This window comes from Rhinolophus sinicus, chromosome 1 (assembly GCF_057876585.1).
Source record: "Rhinolophus sinicus isolate RSI-liver-muscle chromosome 1, RSI-T2T, whole genome shotgun sequence".
Taxonomy (NCBI): Eukaryota; Metazoa; Chordata; class Mammalia; order Chiroptera; family Rhinolophidae; genus Rhinolophus; species Rhinolophus sinicus.
In genome coordinates, this window is record NC_142501.1 from 56208658 (window position 1) to 56230882 (window position 22225).

The 22225-nt window shown below is 53.6% G+C and overlaps 1 protein-coding gene across 1 annotated transcript; it reads right to left on the reverse strand.

Moving 5' to 3' along the window:
- Nucleotides 1–478: 478 nt before the first annotated feature.
- On the reverse strand, nucleotides 479–21069 carry ITGA5 (integrin subunit alpha 5). Its single transcript, XM_019724391.3, has 30 exons — nucleotides 20571–21069; nucleotides 14301–14431; nucleotides 12820–12932; nucleotides 12574–12694; nucleotides 12311–12372; nucleotides 12177–12222; nucleotides 11791–11916; nucleotides 11545–11589; nucleotides 11374–11417; nucleotides 9609–9665; nucleotides 9374–9426; nucleotides 8860–9068; nucleotides 8392–8583; nucleotides 8120–8165; nucleotides 7841–7942; nucleotides 7591–7646; nucleotides 7304–7458; nucleotides 6859–6996; nucleotides 6660–6727; nucleotides 6128–6278; nucleotides 5950–6042; nucleotides 5723–5802; nucleotides 5506–5586; nucleotides 5293–5398; nucleotides 4739–4891; nucleotides 3750–3836; nucleotides 3523–3636; nucleotides 2875–2976; nucleotides 2187–2309; nucleotides 479–1564 (listed from the first exon to the last, which is right to left on the reverse strand). The coding sequence occupies exons 1-30, from the start codon at nucleotides 20957–20959 to the stop codon at nucleotides 1481–1483; spliced, it is 3327 nt and encodes a 1108-aa protein (XP_019579950.3). The 5' UTR covers nucleotides 20960–21069; the 3' UTR covers nucleotides 479–1480.
- Between the last annotated feature and the right edge of the window lie 1156 nt (nucleotides 21070–22225).

Consider the following 22225-nt stretch of genomic DNA (forward strand, 5'->3'; position numbering starts at 1 on the left):
CATACTATTTAACGTCCCCTCTACCCACCAGCACACAAAAAGCAATAAAAACCAAACCAAACCCTGATTTCTTCTGATTTCATTCTGTGGCTTTTTGTCTCAACCCATTTCATTATTCTGATTTAGGGAAGCGCAGGTGAGTCTTCTTCCCCCACTTTCAACCTGGTCTTCCCCCTTTGCATTCTTCCCTAATCCTCAAAGAGAAGGGATTTCTTTTCCTTCTCTCTTGGAGGTGTTGGGGACCAGATCTGGTGGGGCTGGGTGTCGGACAAAGGAGTCAAGCCCTGTTTTCTCTCCTTTGATCATCTCTTTCACCTAAGATAAGGGAACCCAAAATGAGTTCCCCAGTTCCTGGGGTTCATAATCCTGGCTCCCAGTGGGAAGAAGCTACAAGAAACACAGGCTTTTCCTATCCACCAAGCCGTCTGGTTCCAGGATGGGTTTGGAAAGAGTGGGGTAGCACAGATTCCAGCTCTGGTCAGTGGGAGCACCGGGCCGGGTTTATTGCACTTGCAACAGAGTTTAAATAAGTCCCGGGTGTCCGGAGCCGAGGGGAAGGGAGGGTTGGGCAGGGAGAGGAGGGGCAGCGTCAGTGCAGCTGGTGGGCAGAACCCAAATCCTGCAGGCCAAGGACAGTGGGCTCCCCTTTCTCTGGGGGACTAGGAGGGCCTGCGTTTGGCCAGGCTGAGGTTCCAGATCTGTTGCCATCACGGCCCCTTCAGGGTCCTGGGCAATTCCTGACTTCTCCCAAGTCAGGTGGATTGGACCTCCAGGCCCAGGTCTGGAGCAGGCTCAAATGTAGTCCTGGATATGACTGGTTACATTACCAACGTCTGAGTCTGGGTCCCAGATCAACCCCAGGCCCCAGGTTCGATCTGGCCCCATTAGAGTTCTGATTTAACCTTGGAGCTGGTTCTGGGCCAGCATGGATCCTTGTTTGGGATCTGTCCTGAGCTGGTCCTGGGGCACCATCCACGGTTAGTGTTCCTTGTTGGCCCACCAGGGTGGGGGCTGTCCAGAGCTGCCAGGCCTCGCTCTCCAGGTTCCAGGTTCTTAATTGGGGGCTTCCTGTGGATCTCTGGCAAAGCTGAGGACACATCTTTGCAGGCTGGAACTGGACAGGAAGTCCTGGTGGCAAGTCTGGCCCAGGGAACTGGGATTGGATCCCTCAGGTCTGGTTCCAAGTTGTTTTCAGGAAATGCAAAGGCTGCAGGGAGGCTGGGGCTCCTGTCCCTGGATCTGAGTTCCCCCATCCATGAGGAGGGCATGTGTAAACGAGGGTCCTTCACAGTGCATGGGGGGTGGGGGTCCCCAGCCCCTCACCTCCCGGCTCTGGCCCTTCAAGTATGTCTCTGGGCTGGGGAGAGAAACTTCTCCCTGGCCCTCAGCACCTTCAGGAAGCACCCAGCCCCCTCCCTGTCAGTAGACTGAGGGTAGGGGAACTGGGCCTTCAGGATTGGGAGTCTGGGATCTGGAGGAGTCAGGCATCAGAGGTGGCTGGAGGCTTGAGCTGAGCTTTTTCCATGGCGGTGCCATATGGGAGGGAGCGTTTGAAGAATCCGAGCTAATGAGAAGGGAAGGAAGGAGAGTTTAGAAACTCTTGCTCCCATTTCTCCCCAAGTCTTATCCCAAGAGGGAATGAAGAAGCCTCTAGTGCTTCCTATCTTCCCATCTTGCAAAAGTGGCCTAAATTCAGGCTGTTAAGTCCACCTCTACAAGAGGTCTAATGGGCCAGGAGGGCTAAAGCTGGGGGTACTTTGGTATAAGGGGGTCTTTCATCAGTGCCATAAAGATGTCCCCAGTTAAGCCAGGAATAGCAAACAGGTTTGAACTCAAGTTCCAAGCCAATTGGCTGCCTCTTAAGGAGGATTCTGAGGCCACTTCTAGGGTATGATCAATTAGTGATGGCTGCCATGGGTTTTTGGCCATATATTTGCCACCTGTGAGTAACACTGATTTTGCAAGTACAGGCAAACTTGTGAGCTTGAGTCAAGAGACTCTAAGATCTGGGCTGTGGAATGAAGGGAAGGATCCTATAGGCAGAGTAATGAGTCGCATGTGGCCAGGGCACAGGTGGGGGCACATGGCTGGAGAATTGGTCTGGAGGTAGATGCTTGGGATTGTGCTGGGTCAAAGGGCAGAACCTGCTGAGAGGGTGGCCGAGTCACGGGAAGGATGTTGCTGACCTTATAGAGGATGTAGATGAGGAGCCCTAGGAGCAGGAGGCCGATCAGGATGGCCAGGATAATAATCCACAGTGGGACACCATGGCTGCCTTCTGCCTTGGTCCACTGCACAGCTGTGGCCACCTAGGGAGCAAGTCAGGACAGGTCACTGAAAAACCATTAGTTCTTCCCATCTACACTTGTCATTGGACCTAGACCCATTTCTCACCTCCCATCTTGGGCTGAGAGAAATCTGGACTTCATTATTTAAATTCTTAAAAGGTGCATTATTGTCTCTCAGTTTTGGGTCTTCACATCTTCTAATTCCCTCTCCCCAGAGAATATTCTTTACTGACTGGTTAGCCTGGTAGTTCAGGTCTCAGCTTAAACATCACTTCTTCCAGGAAGCCTTCCCTCACCCTGCAAGACTATGTTCAAGTGTCCCTATGATGTGTTCCCATAAATATCCTGGCATGTGTCACACTGTGTTCTCATTGCCCAGTAGACCACGAACTCTAGAAGTGAAAATGCCCTGTCTATCTTGCTTACCATTATATCCCCAGGACCTAGCACAGCACCTGGTACACAGTGGATGCTCAGTAAATATTTGGTACCATAACAAGGCCAGCCTCCACCTCATCCCAGCCGTGCCAGGCCCAGCATTCTGAGACCTATCTTCCCTGGCCCAGACCTCTGGCCCTGGCCGTACCTGAAGTTCCTTCCGGGGAAGTTGCCGAGGCAGGATTCGGTAAGGCATCCTCAGGGCTTCGTACACAGCTTCACACTGCAGGCTAAACGGCTGGTGCTCCCGCTGGGGGTGGAGGAAAAGTGTTTAGGGCAGCCCCCCTTGGGATCTAGAGGACATGGCTCAGGTTGTGATCTTTCCCTATGTTCCTGAATCTCTATGCCCCTTCTATGAGATAATAAATGTAATTGAGTAGTTATAACTAAACAATGCATAATTAGATGACTGCATGTTCAAAAATTTTTTTAAAAAAATCATTAAGGTGGGTTAAGTACCTAGGACAACGCCTGGCCCATAATGTACACTTAAGAAATGACTGTTCTTCACTGTTCTTACATCTGCTTGCCTCTCCACTATGAATTCATCTTCCATCTCTGTGTTTCTATCATTGTCTGCACACCTGTCTCCCTCCAGCCCTCCTACCTTCTCTGAATGGACCAGGAAAGGGAAGCTGTCACTCTCAGTGTGCCCACTAGGTGGCGTCAAGGACACACAGCCCCGTCTAAACAAGGGCAGGAGGGGAGCTGGAGTGCCTGGGTCCCACTCCCCAAAGGAGGTGGGAAAATGGACGCCCAAAGGTCGGGGGTCAGGACTGAGGTAAAGCTCCCTTACCTGCAGGAAGGTCTTGGCACCAACTCGGAAATGCAGTTGCAGACTCCGGCTCTCTTGCCGGTGGAGTGGCCCAAGCTCACAGCGCAGCTTGAAACACTCCACCTCCGGGCATTTCTGGGAAGAAAGAGGAAGCGTGAACCTAGAGATCTGCCCTTCTGGTGGTTGTTTCTGGAACCCAAACAGGTACTCAACGCTTGGGCCCAGACCTCATTCCCAGGATGACTTACCAGAATCTGAGGCCATGAGGAGGTTGGGCTCTGGCCTGGAGCTTGCCGTCTTTGCAGTCTGTGGTTCTGGGAACTCTCGGGATCCAACTGGAAGTAGAAAAAGACAGTTAGCCGCCTCTTCCAACTCATTACAGTGTGGAAGCCAGCCTGCACCTGGGGTCCAGAGCAGCTTCAACCTGTTCTTTTATCCGTGCAACTGACCACCTCCAATGGCAAAGCAACAAGCTCAGTGTTGAAATATAGAAACAAATTAGACGGGGTCCTTGGAGTTTACAAGGAAGAGATGTGTAAATAAATAATTAGGTCCCTGCCTCTGCCCCTGCCCCTGCCTTAGGGCCTTTGCATTGGCTGTTCCCTCTTCTTGGAATGCCCAAGTCTCCACAGGCAAGTTCATCCTGCTCTTTCAGGACTCAGCTCAACGGTTGACCTCAAGAGGTTTTTCCTGATGACCCAAACAGTCTCCAGCCCCCCCACACCCCAACATCTTATCACTGCACTTTTATCACTTTGAAGTACCTGTTCATCTCTCTTTTTAAACTTTTATTGTCTACTACCCTCCACTAAAGTATAAGCTCAATGAGAGTGGGGACCTTGTTAGCTTTGTTCAGTGAGATATTTCCTGAGCCTCTAACAGCGTTCAGTGCAGACATTCACTTAATTAAATGTTGTTAATGAGTAAACAGGCACTGGCGTCCAGGGGAACAGGGCTGAAGAAGGCTTCCAAGAGGAGGTGGTGCAAAGCTGGGTTCTTGGAGTATGCCAGGGCAAGAAGTAAGGGAAGGATATTTTAGGCAGAAAGATAGAAGCACAGTGCATAAAACTCTTTTTCCTTCTTAGGGCCTCGAGATGTCTGTAGGCCTTCTGACCCCCTTCCAGTGGCCTAAGTACTAGCTTCAGGCACATCCTCATTGGCTCTTTCAGGCTGCCAGCATCCTGCCCCAAACTCCTCAGCCTTGGTCCCACCGCATGCCAGTCTCCAAGCCCCTCACCTCCAGGTGCTCTGAGTTGGGGAGGTGACTGGTGGTACAGTTGCTGAGTCCTGTAAACTTGGTTATGTAGAGGAGCTGCTGACCTTCCAGAGTCTGGGGGCAGCTGAGCTCCAGCACGCCATGGCTAATGGAGCTGGGGCCCAGGTTGATGAGCTGAGGAGAAAAGAGCACCATCATCGGGAGAAGGAAGGGAATGATTCTGCCCTTTTGAGACCCTGGGTCACCATGGCCCACTCTACCCTGCTGCGTCTCCTATCTCAGGGGTTAAAGAGGAAATCAATGGGCAGAGACACAATTCTCTCCAGCCAACACTCTTGGAGGGGACTCCATCTTCCCTTCCAAGTTACTCAACTGGCCTGTCTCTCCTCTGGCTGTCTCTCATACTGACCCTGACCAATCCTTTACATATCACTGCCCCTCCCTCCTCTCTTCCTCCCAGTTCCTCATTCTGGTCCCAGCCCTCTGTCGCTCATGCTAGTTCCTCCCTCTCTGTCTTTCATTCTGGCACCGCCCCTCCACTTCCAGTCATCTGCCCTGGACCTAGCCCTCCTCACCTCATAGACGTGGTGGACAGAAGGGCCTACATCTCCTTCCTTCTGAGGCTCGTCTCGGGGATGCCAGTCGCTCACTGGGAACAGCACTGCTTCAGGCTTGGAGACACTAAGAAAGAGGGTGGCTTAGAGGACAGTGGAAGGGACCCCATATGCATCCTTTCTTAGAAGTCTGTCTCCCCTCCCAGCAAGGCCCCATTTCGCCTGGGCACTAACCCATTAAGGGAGACCTGGGCCTGAGCCTCCACTGAGAGACGGAAGGAAACCACTTCGCTTTGAGAATTGTTGAGATTCTTGCTGTGGAATGGAGGAGAGAATGAGATGGTGCCGGAGCCCAGTCAGAGGATTCCGATGGCACAGACCCCGCCCCCTGTCCGGCCCTCCTCTGCCCCGCCCCCAACTCAGCAGCAGCCTGGCCCCTCCTACTCCCTACCTGAGAATCTGGAAGTCAAACTGGATCGTTTTCTTCGCGTCTCGGAGGTGAGGGACTGTGAACCGAAGGCCACCCCTGATCTGTGGGACGTGGAGGGAGGACAAGGGGGCTGTTATATTGGCATATTTGCTTTACCCCATCTCCAGCCCTCCTTCCCTTTCCCACAGCTCTGCTCTGGACCGGCTGGTCACTGTCCTCTCGGGTCTTTTCTCCGGTCCCAGACTTACACTGGCTCCTGCCTTCATGGGGTTGCCCAGGTCACACACCAGTAGGCGGCTCTGGTTCACGGAAAAGTAGTCACAGCTCAGGCTGGAGAAGTTCTGGAAGTGAGGGTGGTGCAGGTAAGGTTTTGGTGCCCCTCTGGCAGAGCTTCCTCCCAAGCCCCAACGGAGAGTCCCCTCTTACTCCTGGGTGTCTGACGAGTCCTGAGTACTCAGCTTCCGGAGGAGCCGTGACCCAAAGCTCAGCCTCATAGGCGCCACCCTCACCCACATTCTGGGCATGGAAAGTTAGGTTCAGAGAGTTCTTGTCGCCCAGGTACACGTGGTCTGGCTCCCTGGAGGTGGCACACAAGGTAAGGGACACTGGAATTAATCCCTAAACCAGGACAATGGGTCATAACAACAACAACAACAACAACAATAATAATAAATACCATTTACTGAATTCCAACTCCATGGCAGCAACTAGGCTTGATGCTTTATGTAAATTATTTCATTCAATTCTTCAAAAAAGCCAGAGAAATAGATGCCGCTATTCCCACTATCCAGGTGGAAAAGCTGAAGCTCAGAGAAGCTGAGTAACTTCCTAAGGTCACACAGCTAGCTAGAATGTCCCTGTCATACTTTTTCAGGTGCCAGGTACTTCCAAGTTCCATGTGTCCTGATACAGACCTTGGCATCTGGAACCCCCCAGCCTGATGTTAGCCTTCACTTACCCAGACACTTCCAGCTGTAGGTCCGGCACACAGATGTTGTCTTCTCCACAGTCCAGCAAGATCTGAGCCTGAGGAGCAGGGCAGCCTTGAGAGGGGAGTTTAGCCCCCCTCCTGGTCTATAGGCTCCCTCCTCCAGGGCTCTGCCCCCAGGTGCCCAGACCCCTCTCCTCCTGGGTCCCTTCAACGCCCCTGTCCTCACCTTGTCTTCTATGCGGTTCTTGCTCTGGTAATGTAAGACTGGCCGGAGGCCATGGCTGTCCACAGGGGCTTGGGGGTCCAAGGAGAAGTTGAGGGCGATGTGAATTGGGGAGAGTTTGTCTCGGAACTCTGACTCATTCTGGGGCAAAAGAGAGGGTTCACAGACTCAGGGGACACTGGAGATTTGGTAGTCCTGATCCTCAGCCTCTCAAATCTCCTTTTGGTCACTCAAGGCCTTCAAGAATCCAGGTGTCTAAACTTGACCATGCTCCCTACTTGAGAGGCCCTGGGAGCCTGGTTCCCAGCTCCTCTGACAGAAGGGCCCCCTTCCTCAGTCCCCCAAAGTCCCAAGCCCTTCACTGGAATCTGCCCATGTCTTTCCTTCCAGGAGGACCCCAGCTGCCACCCTCTGCAGGCCACTGCACGCCCTGCCTGAGGGACCATACCCTGAGGTACACCTTCATGTCTCTGCAATCCTCCCGAGCCCCATTCAGGATGAGCAGTGTCTGTGTCAGGGTCGCTTGTCTGGAGGCGAGGAACAGTGCTCTCCGTACTCCTCCCTTCTGTTTCTGCCAGTCCAGCTGCAGCTCCACCGTGAAGCCTGCAGCCAGGGGTGTAGGTTAAGGAGGATCTGTCTCTCCCTCCTCATCTACTCAAAGAGAAGGGCGGTGCCCAGGTCCCCAGCCCCTCCATCCCGTCCCAGTGCCTGATAGATTCAGGCAATCTCCTTTACCGATGGAGTCAGGAACGTGTTTTCCAGAAGCATTGAGGCAGAAGCTAAGGTTGATGCTGGAGGAAGACCAAGAGGAAAGCTGGTGTATCCAACTGGAACAGGCATCCTACCCTCCACCTATCTCTCGGACAGACCCTCACTAGGACACCCCCATTTGTCCCCTTCTGCAGACCTGGTCTCCCTGCCCACGCCCAGGCACAGACTGAGGTCTCCCAGACTTGGTCCTGCAATCTCCTGGGCCCCAGCTCACCAAGCCACAGGGTTCCCCTCCAAGCTGCAGCTGCGTTCCTCTGGGTTGAACATGGCAGGGAAGATGGTGAGGGAGGCACTGGCAGACACGATGGGGCGACCCCTGCCAAGAGTGGATGTGGGGGTCAATAGAACTAAGACTCCTCGGGAACCTGGGCACAGGAAGCTGGTGTCCAAGCCCCAGGATCCCAGTGTGCATTGTACACTTTCCCAACCTCAGCCCTGTTGAGGAATTCCGCAGATCCCACTTCTCCCAGGCTGCCCGCCCTGGACTTCATACCTGTACACCACAGCCTTGTCCACACCAAAGGACCCCACAATCAGATCTGCAAGAAGCCAAGGAAGTACCCCTTTCAGCAAACCCCAAATTAGGAGTCTTCCTTCCTAGCCTCCCTGTAGTTTCATTGCTCAAGGAGACGGAAAGTGGGGGGATAGCACCGTCTGGTGGCAGTATCTAGAACTGCAACCATAACTTTAGGAAAGTGCAGAAGAGGGATTGGGGGTCTGTGACCAGGAAATTCTAAGGTGACAGGGGCCTCCGGCACAACTCACCAGGGTATCCGTTGCCATCCAGGTCTCGGCCTCCTCGAAGGGCAGAGCCAAAGAAGTCTGGTGTGTGACCAGCTGCCCACAGGGGTAGCAGAACCTGGGAAGGCTTAGAGCCCAGCCCCCTTGGGCCCCCAGGGAATACAAACACCACTCCCTGCTGGGTCTCCCCACCAAAGGGAGCCCCAATGGCCATATCTGCAAGATACACAAGACACACCAGTCAGTGGGTCAGGAATCCAGGACTCCAAATCTTTACCACCAGACCCCAGGACACAGGATCCTATTTTTCCCATCTGTCATTCCCTTCTATTCTAATCTCTTCAAAGCCCCAAGACCTAGACATTGGAATTGAGGCCTATACACCTCCTTGGGAAGTCACTGGGGGTCTGGGTATCTTAGTCACCAAATCCCCAATCCCTTCTGACTCAGGCCCCTGACTCCTCTTCAGCTCCTTGAGTCCATGGTACTTACCATTGTAGCCATCCTGGTCCAGATCCCCCAGGGGGGTCAAGGAGCTTCCAAATCGGCCAAACTCATCCTGGCCAGTGAGGGTAAGGGTGGGGGTGGGCTCCATGCCCGCGGGCTGCTGCAGGTAGATGTAGACCCTGCCGACCTCCTGAGGCCGCCCATCGGCTGTCCGCTCCATGAGCAGGGGTGCCCCCACCAGCAGGTCATCCAGCCTGGGGGCAGGGCAAAAAACCAAACATCCTGACACTCTGCCTTGCTACCTCCCCTCCCCAACCTGGTCCAGGAAATCTCAGGCGTCCTGGATCTCGGGCTCCCTCCCTCCCACCCAAGTGAGAAGACCTGAGGTCTTCTGGTCTCAGCTGTCCGCTCTCTCTTTGCCCCTGAGCAAGGGGAATGCAGGCACAAGTGAACAGCATTGGGGAAAAGCCTGAAGAAAAACTCTCCTTGCGTTTTTCTGTCCCTCCCCACTCTTCCCACCCGGGAAGGGTATCACAGTGTGCCTTTTCTCACTACTCACCCGTCCCCATTGATGTCTGAAACAGCCACTGCATAGCCAAAGTAGGAGGCCATCTGCGAAGGACAGAGGGGCAGCTCTGAGTCAGATGGGTGGGTCAAACAACAGGATCAGTAGGGGATCTGGGGAGAGGTCAGAGACTCCAGAGGGCCTGAGAAATCAGGCTGAGCTTATTGGGTCAGGACTGGGGTTTGGTTGGCAGAGGGCCAAGCTGGGTTGGGGGTATGGATGTCCTCACCTGTTCCCCTGAGAAGTTGTAGAGGGATCGAATGTCTGAGCCATTAAGGATGGTGACCTGGGGATGAGGAGATATGCCCATTGGCCTTGGACTCCCAGACCATCCCATGGATGGAGGGCAGATGGGTACAGACTACCCAGGGGTAGGCATTCCTTAGAGACACAGATCACTTGTCCCCTAATTCCCTCCCACGCTTTGCCCTTACATTCCCGTGTCTATGCCAATAGCTTGGTCCCACAGCTACTTCATTATGTTTTCCGTATCACTTATCCATTACTGTCAGATTTCATATTTATCTGTCTGTTGTCCATCTCTACCCAACAGAATGGAAAATCAATGGGGGCAGAACTTGGTTTTGTTCTTTGCTTTCTCCCTAGAGCCTAAAGTAGTGCTTCGTGAGCAGTAGACATTCAGTAATTATTAGCTGAATGACTGACTGCCCACTGAGGCCTCAGTCATTCCTGATTCTCCAGCCCTCCCAGACCACAAACACTCACGTCTCCCCTAAGTCCACCATTAGTGGCTGGCCCCGTCAGTCCCCAAGTCTTTTGACTCCTGGCTCTCTTCCCCACTCTCACTGCTGTTACTCTAGTGGGATCCCTGTCACACGACTGCTGGAGAGCCCCCTGGCCACCTCCCTGCCTCAGGCTGTCCCTTCCTCCACTGCAGCCCTCAAGCAGATGCAGGAGAGACACCTCGCTTGGAAACCCATGGTGGTTCCCTGAGCCACTGCCAAAGTCTCCCTTTCTTGGCTGGTCCTCTGAGTCCCCGGATAACTTGCCCCAACCTATCTGCTTTTGCTCAACCTGTCCTTTATTCTCCTCGCCCTCAATCAGCCCATGAGTCTGCTAAACTGGCTGAATTTTTTTTTTCTTTCCTTCCATGCCTTTTTTCATGCTTCTGCCTAGGATGCCCTCTAGCTCATTTCCATTGATCCTTCATAGAACCTTCTCTGATCCATCCCTGCCCTGGAAAGGAGGTTATTCCTCCCCCTAAACTGCTATACCATCTTAATCACTTTTCTGAAATTATTATAGTACAGAAAGAACGCTGACTTTGGAGTAAGACAGATCTGGTTTTAAATCTCTATGCAGCCACTTACTAATGGGGTGATCTTAAACAACTTACTGGGTCTCTTAGATCCTCAGCTTTCTCATGTGTCAAACGTGCATGGTAATATCTACCCCCGTCAGCTCGTTGTGAAGACCAGAAACCATGAGAGGACAGTGCCCGATGCACTGAGGTTGTATGTGTCTTATCTTACACACTTGATTAGAAACACCTTATGAGATGGGTATGATGTCTTATTCATCTTATCTCTTACCTTGCCTTAATAAATGTTAATTGAATGAACTCCTATGGCATTCTTATCTGTATTCTTTTTAAAGCACTTGTCATGGTCTAATAATAACAGCTACCAGCTGTACACTGCCTAACAGTTCACTAAGTACTTTCACATGCATTATCTCGTTTTATCCTTACAAGAGTCTTGTGAGGTCAGAACTATTATTATCCCATTATACAGAGAAGAATGAGGCTCAGAGAGGTAAAGCAGGCTCAAGGTTTTTATGGAATGAAGTGGGATACGAATAAATAACAGAATGATTCATCCAGAGTAAGTGCTAGAACTTGAACCCAGGTCTGACTCCGGAGCCCATGTTCTGATCCACTTTTTGAATTCTCACAAATTGCCTGCACGTTTTTTGTGTGATTAGTCAGGGGAGGGGATGGGGAGGGAGGAGAGGAGGGTCAGCCAGAGTCTTACATAACCATAGGTGAGGTTCCCTTTGGGCACACCAGCAACAAAATCTGCAAAGAAAAGAGAAAATTGTGGGCTAACAGTGGTGAAAGGTGAGTCAGACAAGAATGGTACGTACCCCAGGCCCTGGGTCTCCACCCACCCCCTCCCTTGGCCCCAGCCTGGGGTCACACTTACCTTCTGTGTCATCGCCACTGAATTCACCCACAGCCACAGAGTAACCTGGGGGAGAGGGTGGGTAGGTGTTATTATTCCTCCTTTGGGGACCAATCTGCCCTGGCCCATCTTCCAGTCCCTTCCCCACCACTTCACAGTCAGCTTGCACAGAAGTATGGCAGAGTGAGAGAAGGGAGGCAAGGGGGTGAGCGAGGACAGGAGCACCTGAGGGTCGCCCCTGCAGTGTCCTCCCCCTTGTGCACTCACCCAGGTAGCTGTCATCGTAGATGGAACTGGCCTGACGGGTCTGCAGCTGCCCCTGGACCAGGTTGATGAAGTACTCAGGGTAATAGGATTCTGCAATCTGCTCCTGGGTGGCCGACAGGATCTGGCCTGGGGAAGGGGATGAGGAAAGGATGGACGGAGGAGGAGGTGGCAGGGAGGGGGACACTGGGGGCTGACTGGGTAGGACTTCAGAAGTCTGTTTCAAGGCAGGGAAGCTTGTGGAGGGTGGTAGAAGAGGACATGTAAGGCTCAAGAAGGGAGAGGAGAAACGGGCCTGCGGCAGAGGAGGGAAGCATGATGACCTCGGGCTGGGAACGGGGACGAGGCCTTGTGCCAGGGGATGAAGGGGCAGCGGAGGAAAGACTTACCTTGCCAGAAATAGCTCCCTGGTCCACCCAGGACCACACGCCCAGTCTGTGGGGGGAAGGCACTGAGTCTACATCTGGTCCTGACGCCCGTGTCCACCGCCCACAGCCACTTCCCTCCCAGATCACCCTCTCACCTTGGTAAACTCAGCACTGAAGCCCCCTTGGCAGTAACCTTGTCCTGCCGCCCAGCTGAAGTCTGTGAGGGGAGAAGGTGGTGGGCAGGACGCCCGCACAGATGGGTCATGTAGGAAAGGAGAGAGAGATTGGGAAAGGAGGTGGGAGAGGGAACCAGAGGACCTCCCTGGACCACACGGTGAGCCTAAGACTAACGGGGGTGGGGGCTGTGGGGACTCACACAGAGAAGGCAGACACAGGCACATGCCCCCTCTTGCCCTACCTGAGCGGCAAGGTGCATATTCTAGAATTCGGGTGAAGTTGTCTGTGGAGAGGTAGCAGGTGCCCACGGGATCGTTCAGCGGTTCCTTCTCTGTGCGCCAGCTGTACAGCGGGGCACAGGCCTGGGAAGGCCCGGGAGGAGGGGGCTTCAGGTTTAGTCTAACAGGAACCCTCCTCCCTCCCTCCAGGCCGACGCTCCACTGCTCATCTCCTAGCCCCCAGCCCCCTGAGCCTGCTGGCCCCTCACCAAGATGGAGGAGCCATGGGCTCGAACCGTCGCTCCAAACCACTGCAAGGACTTGTACTCCACAGGCTCCTCTCCCTCAGGGATGGAGAGTGAGGACTCCAGGATCCGAGAGCCTTGGGAAGTGAGAAAGGGGCGTCATGCAGGCAGTGGGCAACTGAGACCTAGCACAGCCCCCATTTTCAGTCTGGGGGTACCCAAGCACTTGCAAGCCCTGAACACCATGACTCACTGGTGGGAATGGGGTCTTCAGATTCTGCTTTGTGTGGCCTGACCCACCCCTCCTGTACACACACACACACACACGCATATGCACACACACGCAAGCACGTGCACACATGCGCACACAGAACCTGGCGCTCCTAGAGTTGACTTCCCCTGGTCTAGCTGGGCCAAGGATGCTTGCGGTGAGTTGGGGCAGGAGGGTAAGAACGGCTATCTCCTGAGTGGGTAACACTTTGGCTGCACTTCTCTGTTTGAGCCTGGGCCTGTGTCTCTAAGCACCTTTCCAAGGTCCTTTCTTGACCTTTCTCACATTTCTCGATCGGGGTCCCCTTCTCTCTCTCTCTCTCTCTCTCTCTCTCTGTATCTGTCTGTCTCTCTTTTTCCAAGTCTTAGCTCTGCCCTCTATATGACACCCTTTTTAATTCCTCTGATTCTCCTCTTTCAGGTTAAAAAAAAAAAAAAAATCAATCTGTTTCATGATCGTCTCCGCCACCCCCATTGTCTCCATCTTTTTACGCACTCCTCTTTCTGTTCCCTCACCCTAGTCTTTACCTCTGGAGCAGACTGCTCAAGTTCATGTCCTTGCTCCACCATTTATTAGCTGTGTGGCCGTGGACAAGTTACTTAAACCTCTATTTCCTCTCCTATAAAATGGGGATAATTATACCTCATGCAGTTTTTGAAAGGATTAAGTGAGCTAATACGTACAAAGGGCTTACAACAGTGCTGGGCGCAGAGCAAGTGCTCTTCAAGTGTTAACTGTTATTGTTGTTTATCTCTTGTCTCCTTCTCATCTCTGCATCTATTCTGAACTTGGAGCTCCTTGAGGGCAGTGGTTAAATCATGTTTCCATCCCCTGCCGTCCCATCACCATGCCTGGCGTGTACTATCACTTAGTCAGTGCTTAGTTAAATAAATCAAATAGTCTGTGTGACTCTCCCTGTCTTTGTCTCTGTTACTGCCCTGGCCTCCCTGAGTTGTGGGTGATTCAGGGGAAATGAGAGCCACATGTTTCTGAATCATGCCCGCCCTCCTTGGGCTGGGCTGGACTGGTAACGTGGTGTGAGTGCCACGGGGAGCGCTGCACGGCTGCACGGAGCCGAAGCTCAACCAGCGCATCAGTGCTGGGAGGGCGCGTGGCCAAGGAGCTGGGCAGGCTCTCCCCATCGCTCCAAGCCCCACCGGGCCCGCCTCAAAGCCACAGCCCCACCCCCCAGTCCCTCCCTGAACTTCCCAGGCCTACCAAGAGGGCTGGTTACCTTTGCTGTCAAACTCAATAGGGCTGCACTGTGCCAGGCTGGTGCCCCAGGGACAGAGGTAAACAGCACCGCCCTGCAGCACTCCTGGCTGGCTGGTGTTAGCCTTGGGTGCTCCCACCAGCACGCTGACCCTGTGAAGGGGAAAGGAGAGGAAGTTCAGGGTGGCTTCTAGCTCTTCTCCAGTCCTCCAAGGCAGGAAGGACCCAGGCCTCTGGGCCAGGGTCTGGCTGGGGGTGGGGTAGATGCCCCCTGGGTTGTATTTATATCTCAGAAGATGCCACAGATGCCAGAGGCACAGGCTGGAGTCAGGCGGTCCCCATGTGCCGCTGTCACTAACACCACCCCTCCCCTCCTCCCACCACTCTCTCTCCTCTCCTACCTTCCCCTGTTATTAAAGAGAGAAGGAGCCAGAGGCAGTTCTGGGAAGGGGAAGAGAGGCCAGAGGTTCTGGCCCCAGCTTCTCCATCTCCCCTATGGACCTGCCAAAATCGGATGTACAGCCCCTGGAACCCAGGGTCCTCTCACCTAGCCTGTACCCTCGTCCCAAGCCAAAGGCCTTCTCTGGGCTAAGACCCAGGAGTCCAGCTGCCCAGCCCAGGGGCGTGTAGGAGGAAAATGTGAGTCTTGGAAATCAGGCAGTAGAAGTGGCGAGAGGAGCTGGAGGATGGTGAAAACAGATCATTCGCCCTGGGCTCTGGTGTGGCCTTCCCCATCGGGGCTGAGTCTCTGTCTCAGCCCCTGAACCCCTTTTCCACATACCATCTCTAGGAGTCTAAATTCAGATCCTGCTCTATTGGGGTCTTAATTCTGGACACGGTGCCACAGTTCCTCCTGAGACGACCAGGAGAGCGTTGCCTTTGCTGGGGGTTCTGTGTCATGAGGGTGGTCATAGTTAAGATCCTGGACCATCTTCCTGTCTGTGGCTCTGCCTCTGCCATTCCTGGATCCCTTGCCGCTGAGGCCTCTGCACAGCTGTTAGCCCTTTAGCCTTCTCCTCCAGATCGCCCAAGAAGACAGCATCTGGCAGCTGGGGCGACTCAACCTGGCTCCTGGGCTAGTGTCCCTGCCAGCCGTGGCCTTTGCGCTCCTTCCATACCTGCCTATGGTACCGCTTCTCAAATCTCTCTGTTCCTCTGTCCCTATGACTGCTTGCTCTCCTGGTTTCAGTTTTTGAACTCTCTCTCTCTCTCTCAGATCTTGGGCTTCTACATCTTTATTGATTTCTGTCCCCTTTCAGTTTTCAGCATTCCCAATACCCACCCCTTCCCCTGATATTACGATACCTTCTTCAGCCTTTCTTACCAGGAAAGAGTGCCTAAATTGGGGATTATGGCAGAGGTCACAAAAGCTGGGGGGGGCCCAGAGGAACAGGGGATGGGAACACGAGTTAGCAGCTTCCAGGGACTGAAATGGGGTGTGAGAAGTGGGCTAGGAGGGCCAGAGGATGAGAATGAAGGAGGGAGAAGGCAAGGTCCCCAGGAATAGGAGGGGGCAGCCTGAGAGTGAGAGTTTCTAGAGTGATGGGGGTGTGGTGCCAGCCTCAGTTACCCCGGGGAAAGGAAATGTTTACTGCCTGTGACTTCCTGTCTGTTTCCAACCTCTCACTTCTCCGTTTGTCTCCCCAAACAGGGCCCCACCCCGTCACTCAATACATCTAGTTGGGGGTAGGAGCCGACATAGTGACCTGGTCAGTTGCCAGGCCCAGTAGTTGAGGTTGGTGGTGGGGAGAGGTTGCATTGACCCAGGGCTGGGTGAGGAGACAGTGGTGCAACCCTCCCTGAGCAGGGGCAGCCCCAGAAAACAGCTGTAGTCCAGGAGGCAGTGAAAAGAGCACTGGACCAGGAGTCAGCACTGGACAAGTTATGCACTAGCTCAGTGTGGACTTGGGCCATACTCTTTCCCTCTTTCTTTGGAAGAAGAGGTTGAACAAGTTATCTCAAAGTCTCTGGGAGCTGTGATATTCTATTTCCAGGAGAACACAGGGCTGTGGCCAAGGTATACTCCCAATGTTTCCAACACTGCCTTCTCTTGGGGAGAAGCTGAATCTGAGTGTTTCTGGGATGGCCAGAAGAAGCCTGGAGTTTGACGGGGTTGGAAGGTGAAAGAGAAGCCTTACAAAGCTTATAAAAGCCCACAAGCCCATCGGCCAGGGGCATATGCATTGTGGCTGTGTGAAGTTTCAGCAGATCTGACATGCCGGCAAGGGACACAGACCCATCACTTGTGGCTTCTACCCGAGGGTTCAGTGGCCCTTCCAGCCCAGCGCTCAAGTTAGTCCAATAAATAGTGCCCTCCCCCATGTGCCAGGTGAGGCCCCTGGTGTCAGGGATGGCACGTCACATCGCTTGTCCTTATTCTTCCACTCTTAGTTCCTGCTTCATAAATCCTGCAGCAGTTTGGTCCTCTTAGGGGTCCAAGAAAGTAACAATGGATAGTCCTTGGGCTATTTTCAATATTGCAGAAAACCTAACGGAAAACATGCATTTACCTGATAAGGCAGCCTGGGCTAATTAAAACCTCAAGTATATTTGCTTTTGGTTGGAATTATATCAACTCATGTAGGGAAACTGGCTATCTCACATTCATCAAAAGCTCTGATTGGCAGCTATAGATGTCTTCTTGTTCTGACTTCTAGTTGATAACAAATGGGAAAAAGGAATTAATTATTCCTTATTAAATGCGGTTTGGCAGATAAACTCTTCCAAAATATACAGTCCAGGGGAAGAAATAATTGCCAGAATTTATACTGAAGCCTCAGAACCTTGAAATTACTAGAGTTGGTTTTCGGAGACACCAGATGCCACATCAGGAAGGCACCGTAGAGAGCACCCACTGGTTTGAAGACTTTCTTGTAGATGCCTCAGGGCTGCCACGTGGAGTAAGGAGAGGCTAGTTTGGTCCTGACACTCCTCCTCATCTTCTTTTAGAGCAACCTCTTTTTCCTGCTTTATATGCAATGTCCTGATGAGATACCATTTGAATTTTAGAAAAAGGAAATAAAGAAAAAACCTTTAGTTAAAAAAAACCCTGCTGACTGAGTCCCATGTCCATATTTTACAGATGGGAAAACTAAGTCCCAGAGAAGTTAAGTAACATGTCCAAGGTCACTCAGAATCCTTCCTAATATAAGAACCGGAAGCCGGGAATGCTGATTCCTAGGCCAGTGTTCTGGTCTACTCTGTTGCCAATGTATCCCCTCCTCTCCTGTCCACTATCTCCCCAGCTAGGCTTCTGATTAACCAAGATCCTGTTCAATACATGGTTACTGTTTGACTCTGTTGGCCTGATAAGGTCGGGAGTGGAGAGTAGCAAGTGGACCAGGGCCCAGTTCCTCCGGGTCCTACAGATCCTGACCAGGCCAGAGGCAGACACTTGGTTCTGGCTCCCCTACTTTATTCCCAAAGGAAGTGCCTGGCTGGCTGGGGAGGAAGAGTTGCCTCCACTTGTGGCCGTACCAGAAGGAACTAAGGTGCTGGGCTAAGGCTGATGCACCTTTGAAGCTGGTGTCCTACGCCAAGTCACTTCCCCTCTCCAAGCCTTGGACTCTCAACCCACAAAATGATGGGTTGCCCTTGAATTGTCACTAAACTAACTTCTAGTTCTAAACTTCTATGATTCTTGAAGCTTCAGAGTGTGTGTGTGTGTGTGTGTGTGTGCCCCATATGAGGCAATAATGCTTCCTGTGCCTAACGCAAGGACTTTGGTAATGATTCAATGGAAAAATTGATATGAAAGTGCTAAGTAATGTGAGGGACTATTACTACTATCATTACTATAAGCAAATGATAAAAGCAAATAAGAAATGGGGGAAAACTCAGACAAAGAACTAGGTGGTATCTAGAGAGGAGAGAAGCAGAGACAGAAAACAGCTACCTCATAAAAATCATGCCTACCATGTACTGATCGCCTTTACGGACCAGATGCCTTTTATATGTATTGTCTCATTTAGCCCTCAAAACAGCCTCATAAATTAGGTGTCTGATTTTCATGAGAAGACCAAGCTCCATGAGCTTAAGTGACTGGCCTCAGGTCACACAAAGAACAAGTAAGTGGGGAGGACAGGGCACACACCCAGCTTTGCCTGACTTAAGAGCTTGGCCCTTTCCTACCATGCACTCTCTTGTGCTAACCCTGTCCTTTGATGCTGTTTTGCTGTCCACAGTGAGAGGTGATGCAGAGGGACCAAGAACACTGAGGCCCTCTTCAGCGATGGCCCAAGTGAGGGGCTATGTTTGTCCCCTCAGGGCAGGACGTGGTTGAAGGCCCAGCTGTGATGGGAGGAAGGTCACTGAGGAGGTGGAATGTTCGGTCCTACTCTAAGAGTGTATTGTAAAGAGAAAATGAGAGGGGGAGGAGTGCAAGCTGGACACCTGGGTTCTCTCGGGAGGAGAGATGAGCAGAAGGGGAGAGGGGAGGGATGAGAATGCAGGGTCCTATTTTAGAAGAGGACTTTAGGATCAGGCCAGGAGCCAGACAGACACCTAGGGAACCGGAATTGTGTGAAAGCCAGATGTTTTAGGGGAGTGTTTTAAAAAGGAGATGACACCCTTGTTAGGTGGGGGGTGGGGTACAAGGAAGGTTACCCAGATATGGGGGAGGATTCCATCACCTCCCTCCCTCCCTCTTCTCTACTCCATTAGGGTTGTGGTAAGCAGTTTGAGGGGGCCTTGGGGAGGCCAGACCTGGCAGAGGCTCCAGGCCAGGGTGATGCAATGGGGTTTGGGCAAGAGGCCAGGGGGGTGGGGTGGGGGTTGGGTGGGGACCTTGAATAGCCCAGAATCAACAGCTGGAGCCTAACCATCTTTCTTTTTCCCATTCCCTAGTCCTCCAGACAATGGAGAAATTTGCCCCCCCACACCAGATTAGGGGTGAATTAGGTAAATTAACCCCTTTTCTCCAAAAATTAAAGGACATGAGGAGAGATCAGTTAACTGTATCAGGTGTAAAAGCAGCTCACCTCTGAGAGGTCCTATCAAACCCTGAGATACTAGGGGTCGGGGTGCTGGTGGTGATGGGGAGCAGTGGGAAGCTCAGAGCCCAAAGATGTAGGAGAAATGATAACTCCAGTGATTGTGAAGGATCAGGAATCTGGCATTTGGGAATCCCCATACCAGACTAGAGTCGCTACCTTCCCCTTTTACTTTCCAACCCCACCCCCACATTTAAATAAATACCCCAGTTCTAATGTTGCCTCAGCTCTAACTCCGGTTTCCCCACGCCTATGGACTCCCCATTTTCCAGGTACTCAGGGTCCGGTCTGCTTGTCACCCTGCTGAGCTGGGAATGAGGGTCCTCCTTGGAGCCTTCCCCCATCTGTGATGTCCTGTGTTCTGACGCTCTTGAGCCCAGTGAACGCACGTCTCCCCAGCTTCCGACCCCAGCCCTAGAAGTCCCGGTCTCAGCTCAGCTCCAGCCCACAAGCTACAGGAAATCAGCTTTTCCCTTCCTCCCCAGAGCTAAAGGAAGAGGGAAACCGCCCACCCCCCTTCACGCGCGCACACACACCCCTCCCGACACATCCGAGCACCCGCCCTCGGCGAAGCCCACCCCCAGCCCCGGCGCCCTCAGTGTCAGGGTCCCGGGACTCTCCCCAGGTTCCCGGTTCCCCTCGTCTGAACAGAGATTAGGGGTGTAGGGCGGAAAACCAGACCGAGGAGAAAGGGGAGGGAGTCGCCGTCCCCCTCCCGGGTCTTTCCCAGAGTTGAGGGGGGAGGGGAAAATGAAGCTGGCCCCCGTTTAACCTCTGGGCCCCCTCAGTCTCCGACTCCGCTCTTACTACACACACACAATTCATTCTGCTTCGACCAGTTCTTAGTCTGCACAATGGCCCTCCGGGGTCCTGAGGTCTCCCAGTGCTCCAAAAAGCCCTTCCCGGCCTCCGCGCCCCCTCTCCGCCCCCATCCGTCTGGGTCCCGGCAGCTCACAGATCTCAGCCGGAGACCCTCTGCTCTCTCCATTCGCGCGCCCTCCTCTCCCTTGGCCCCAAGACCCATGCCCAGACTTCAGGTTCCAGCGTCGTGTCCTCTCTCCACCCCACACAAGCCTCCCCACTGATCTCTCTCAAACTCAAGGCCCCCCTCCACGCCGGCCAGCCTCCTCCTTACTCCAGCGCGGGCCCCCAACTCTAGCGTGGGCCCCCAACTCCAGCCTTAGTCCTTCCAAACTCCGCCTCTCAAACTCAAGCCTTGGTCCCCTCCAGACTCCAGCCGCGCCCCCACTTTCCAGGCGTCCCCACCCCCCTCCATCCCGCCGCTAACTCTCCTCACTCACCGGTCTGGCCTCGGCCGGTAAAACTCCACCGAGAAGCCGAAGAAGGAGCCCGGGGGCCCAGAGAGCACTGCTGGGGCCTCCGCGTCTAAGTTGAAGCCCCCGACCCTGGGTGGCGGCGGCAGCAGTAGCAGCAGCAACAGCAACGCGAGCAGCAGCGGCAGCGGCAGCAGCGGGGGTCGGGGCCGGAGGCCCCAGAGCGGCTGCACGGCGTGGAGAGGGGACCCTGGAGTCCGGCTCCCCATAGCGCCCGCTCCTCCCTGTCCTGGGGCCACCGACCCGGAGCCGCTTCCTAAACCTCCCAGAGGCGAATGACTCAACGCGGGGAGGAGTTTGCCAAACTCCCGGCTGAGCCCTCCCCCCGCCTGCCGGGGGGGTGGGCGGGGGGGCATTCCTGGGTCCTTGGAACGCTGAGCCCGCGCCCCCCACCCCGAAGGGGCATGGGGGGGCCGCACCTCTCCACTCCCCTCTCTCCAGCCCCAGCTGGAGACCGGTAGTTTGTACTGGGTAAGACTGGGCGGGTTTGAGCTCTTCCCCCTCCTTCTCTCTGCTTCCCCCACCTTCCTCCCCCCTCCTTTCCAGATGTACAACGTAAACGCTCGGAAAAGGAGTAGGAAAAAGGGAGCGGAGAATTTCCTAATGAGGAAAGGAATCACCTCTGGAAGGCGAGGGAGTCAGTATATGTGTGTGGGGGCTCCCTCACTTCTTCAGGGAGGAGACTTTTGGGTAGAAAGAGACAGGAGACACCTCTGGCATCTGGCCAACTGGGATTCCCCCTTGCCTTCCGGTGCCACTGGGTGCCTGGGTTCCTGCCAGCTGGATATGGGACTCAGGACTTGACGTACAGAGTGCTCCTAGTCAGCCTGATCTGATGGGGGACCTCCATGGCTCCCGGAGTTCCCTCCGCTGCTCCCCACCCCAAGCTACTAGAATTGAAAACCCAGGAGTTTGGGGTCATTCACCAGGAGGATTCTGTTCCAGTCACCCGCTTCTTGGTTGTGGGTTATGGGAACCTCTGTTGAGCCCCTTCCTAGAATTTGGCAGTTGACCAAGAGCCTGGAAGAGGGGTGCTTTGGCCCCTCAGTGCCTTCTTGATCAAAACTAAGCCGGTGTGATTCCTACAAACCTGGAGAATTGTCGTGTGGGGTGGGGTGGTGGTGGTGTCTTGCATAGAGGCCACCCCATTCTCATCAGATCCCCTGTGGATGCAGAAGAAGGGGCTCTGTAGCCAGGGAAGGCGGTGACCCCCTGCCCACCCCTTCCTCCAGCCCTGGCTCTGTGTAATGAGATCACCTTTCAGGATTCTAGTCTTTATCTTAGTCTGGGGGAGGGGGAACTAGGGGCCTAGATTCTCTCCTAACCTTCTCTCCTTTCCAGCCCTCTTTCTGCCTTTTCCCTCCAGGACTCCTTTCCTTCCAGAATAATAATTCCCCAAATTAAACCCTGCCCCCTCTCTTCCCCAGTCCCCTGCCCCATTCTGGCCTCAGGGACTTAGAATAAAAGTGCCCAGACAATGCTTTTTCCTTCACCATGAGTTTCCTACTCATTCTGTTACTCTACTTCCTGTCCCAAATCACCCAGCTGTTTTTCTCAAAGCCCCTCTCCAGAGCCAGCTGCAGGCCAAGGAAAAGCCAGCTGGTCAGACTGTGGGGTGATGC

Bases quoted from the DNA above. Each gene is read 5' to 3' on its own strand.
- ITGA5 (XM_019724391.3), bottom strand. From the start codon at position 20,959: ATGCCCCCCCGCCCACCCCCCCGGCAGGCGGGGGGAGGGCTCAGCCGG. The intron at 14,432-20,570 runs GTGAGTGAGGAG...TCCCCTTCACAG, and splicing joins TACCGGCCGAGGCCAGACCG to GGTCAGCGTGCTGGTGGGAG. The intron at 6,043-6,127 runs GTAAGAGGGGAC...CCTCACTTCCAG, and splicing joins GACTCGTCAGACACCCAGGA to AACTTCTCCAGCCTGAGCTG.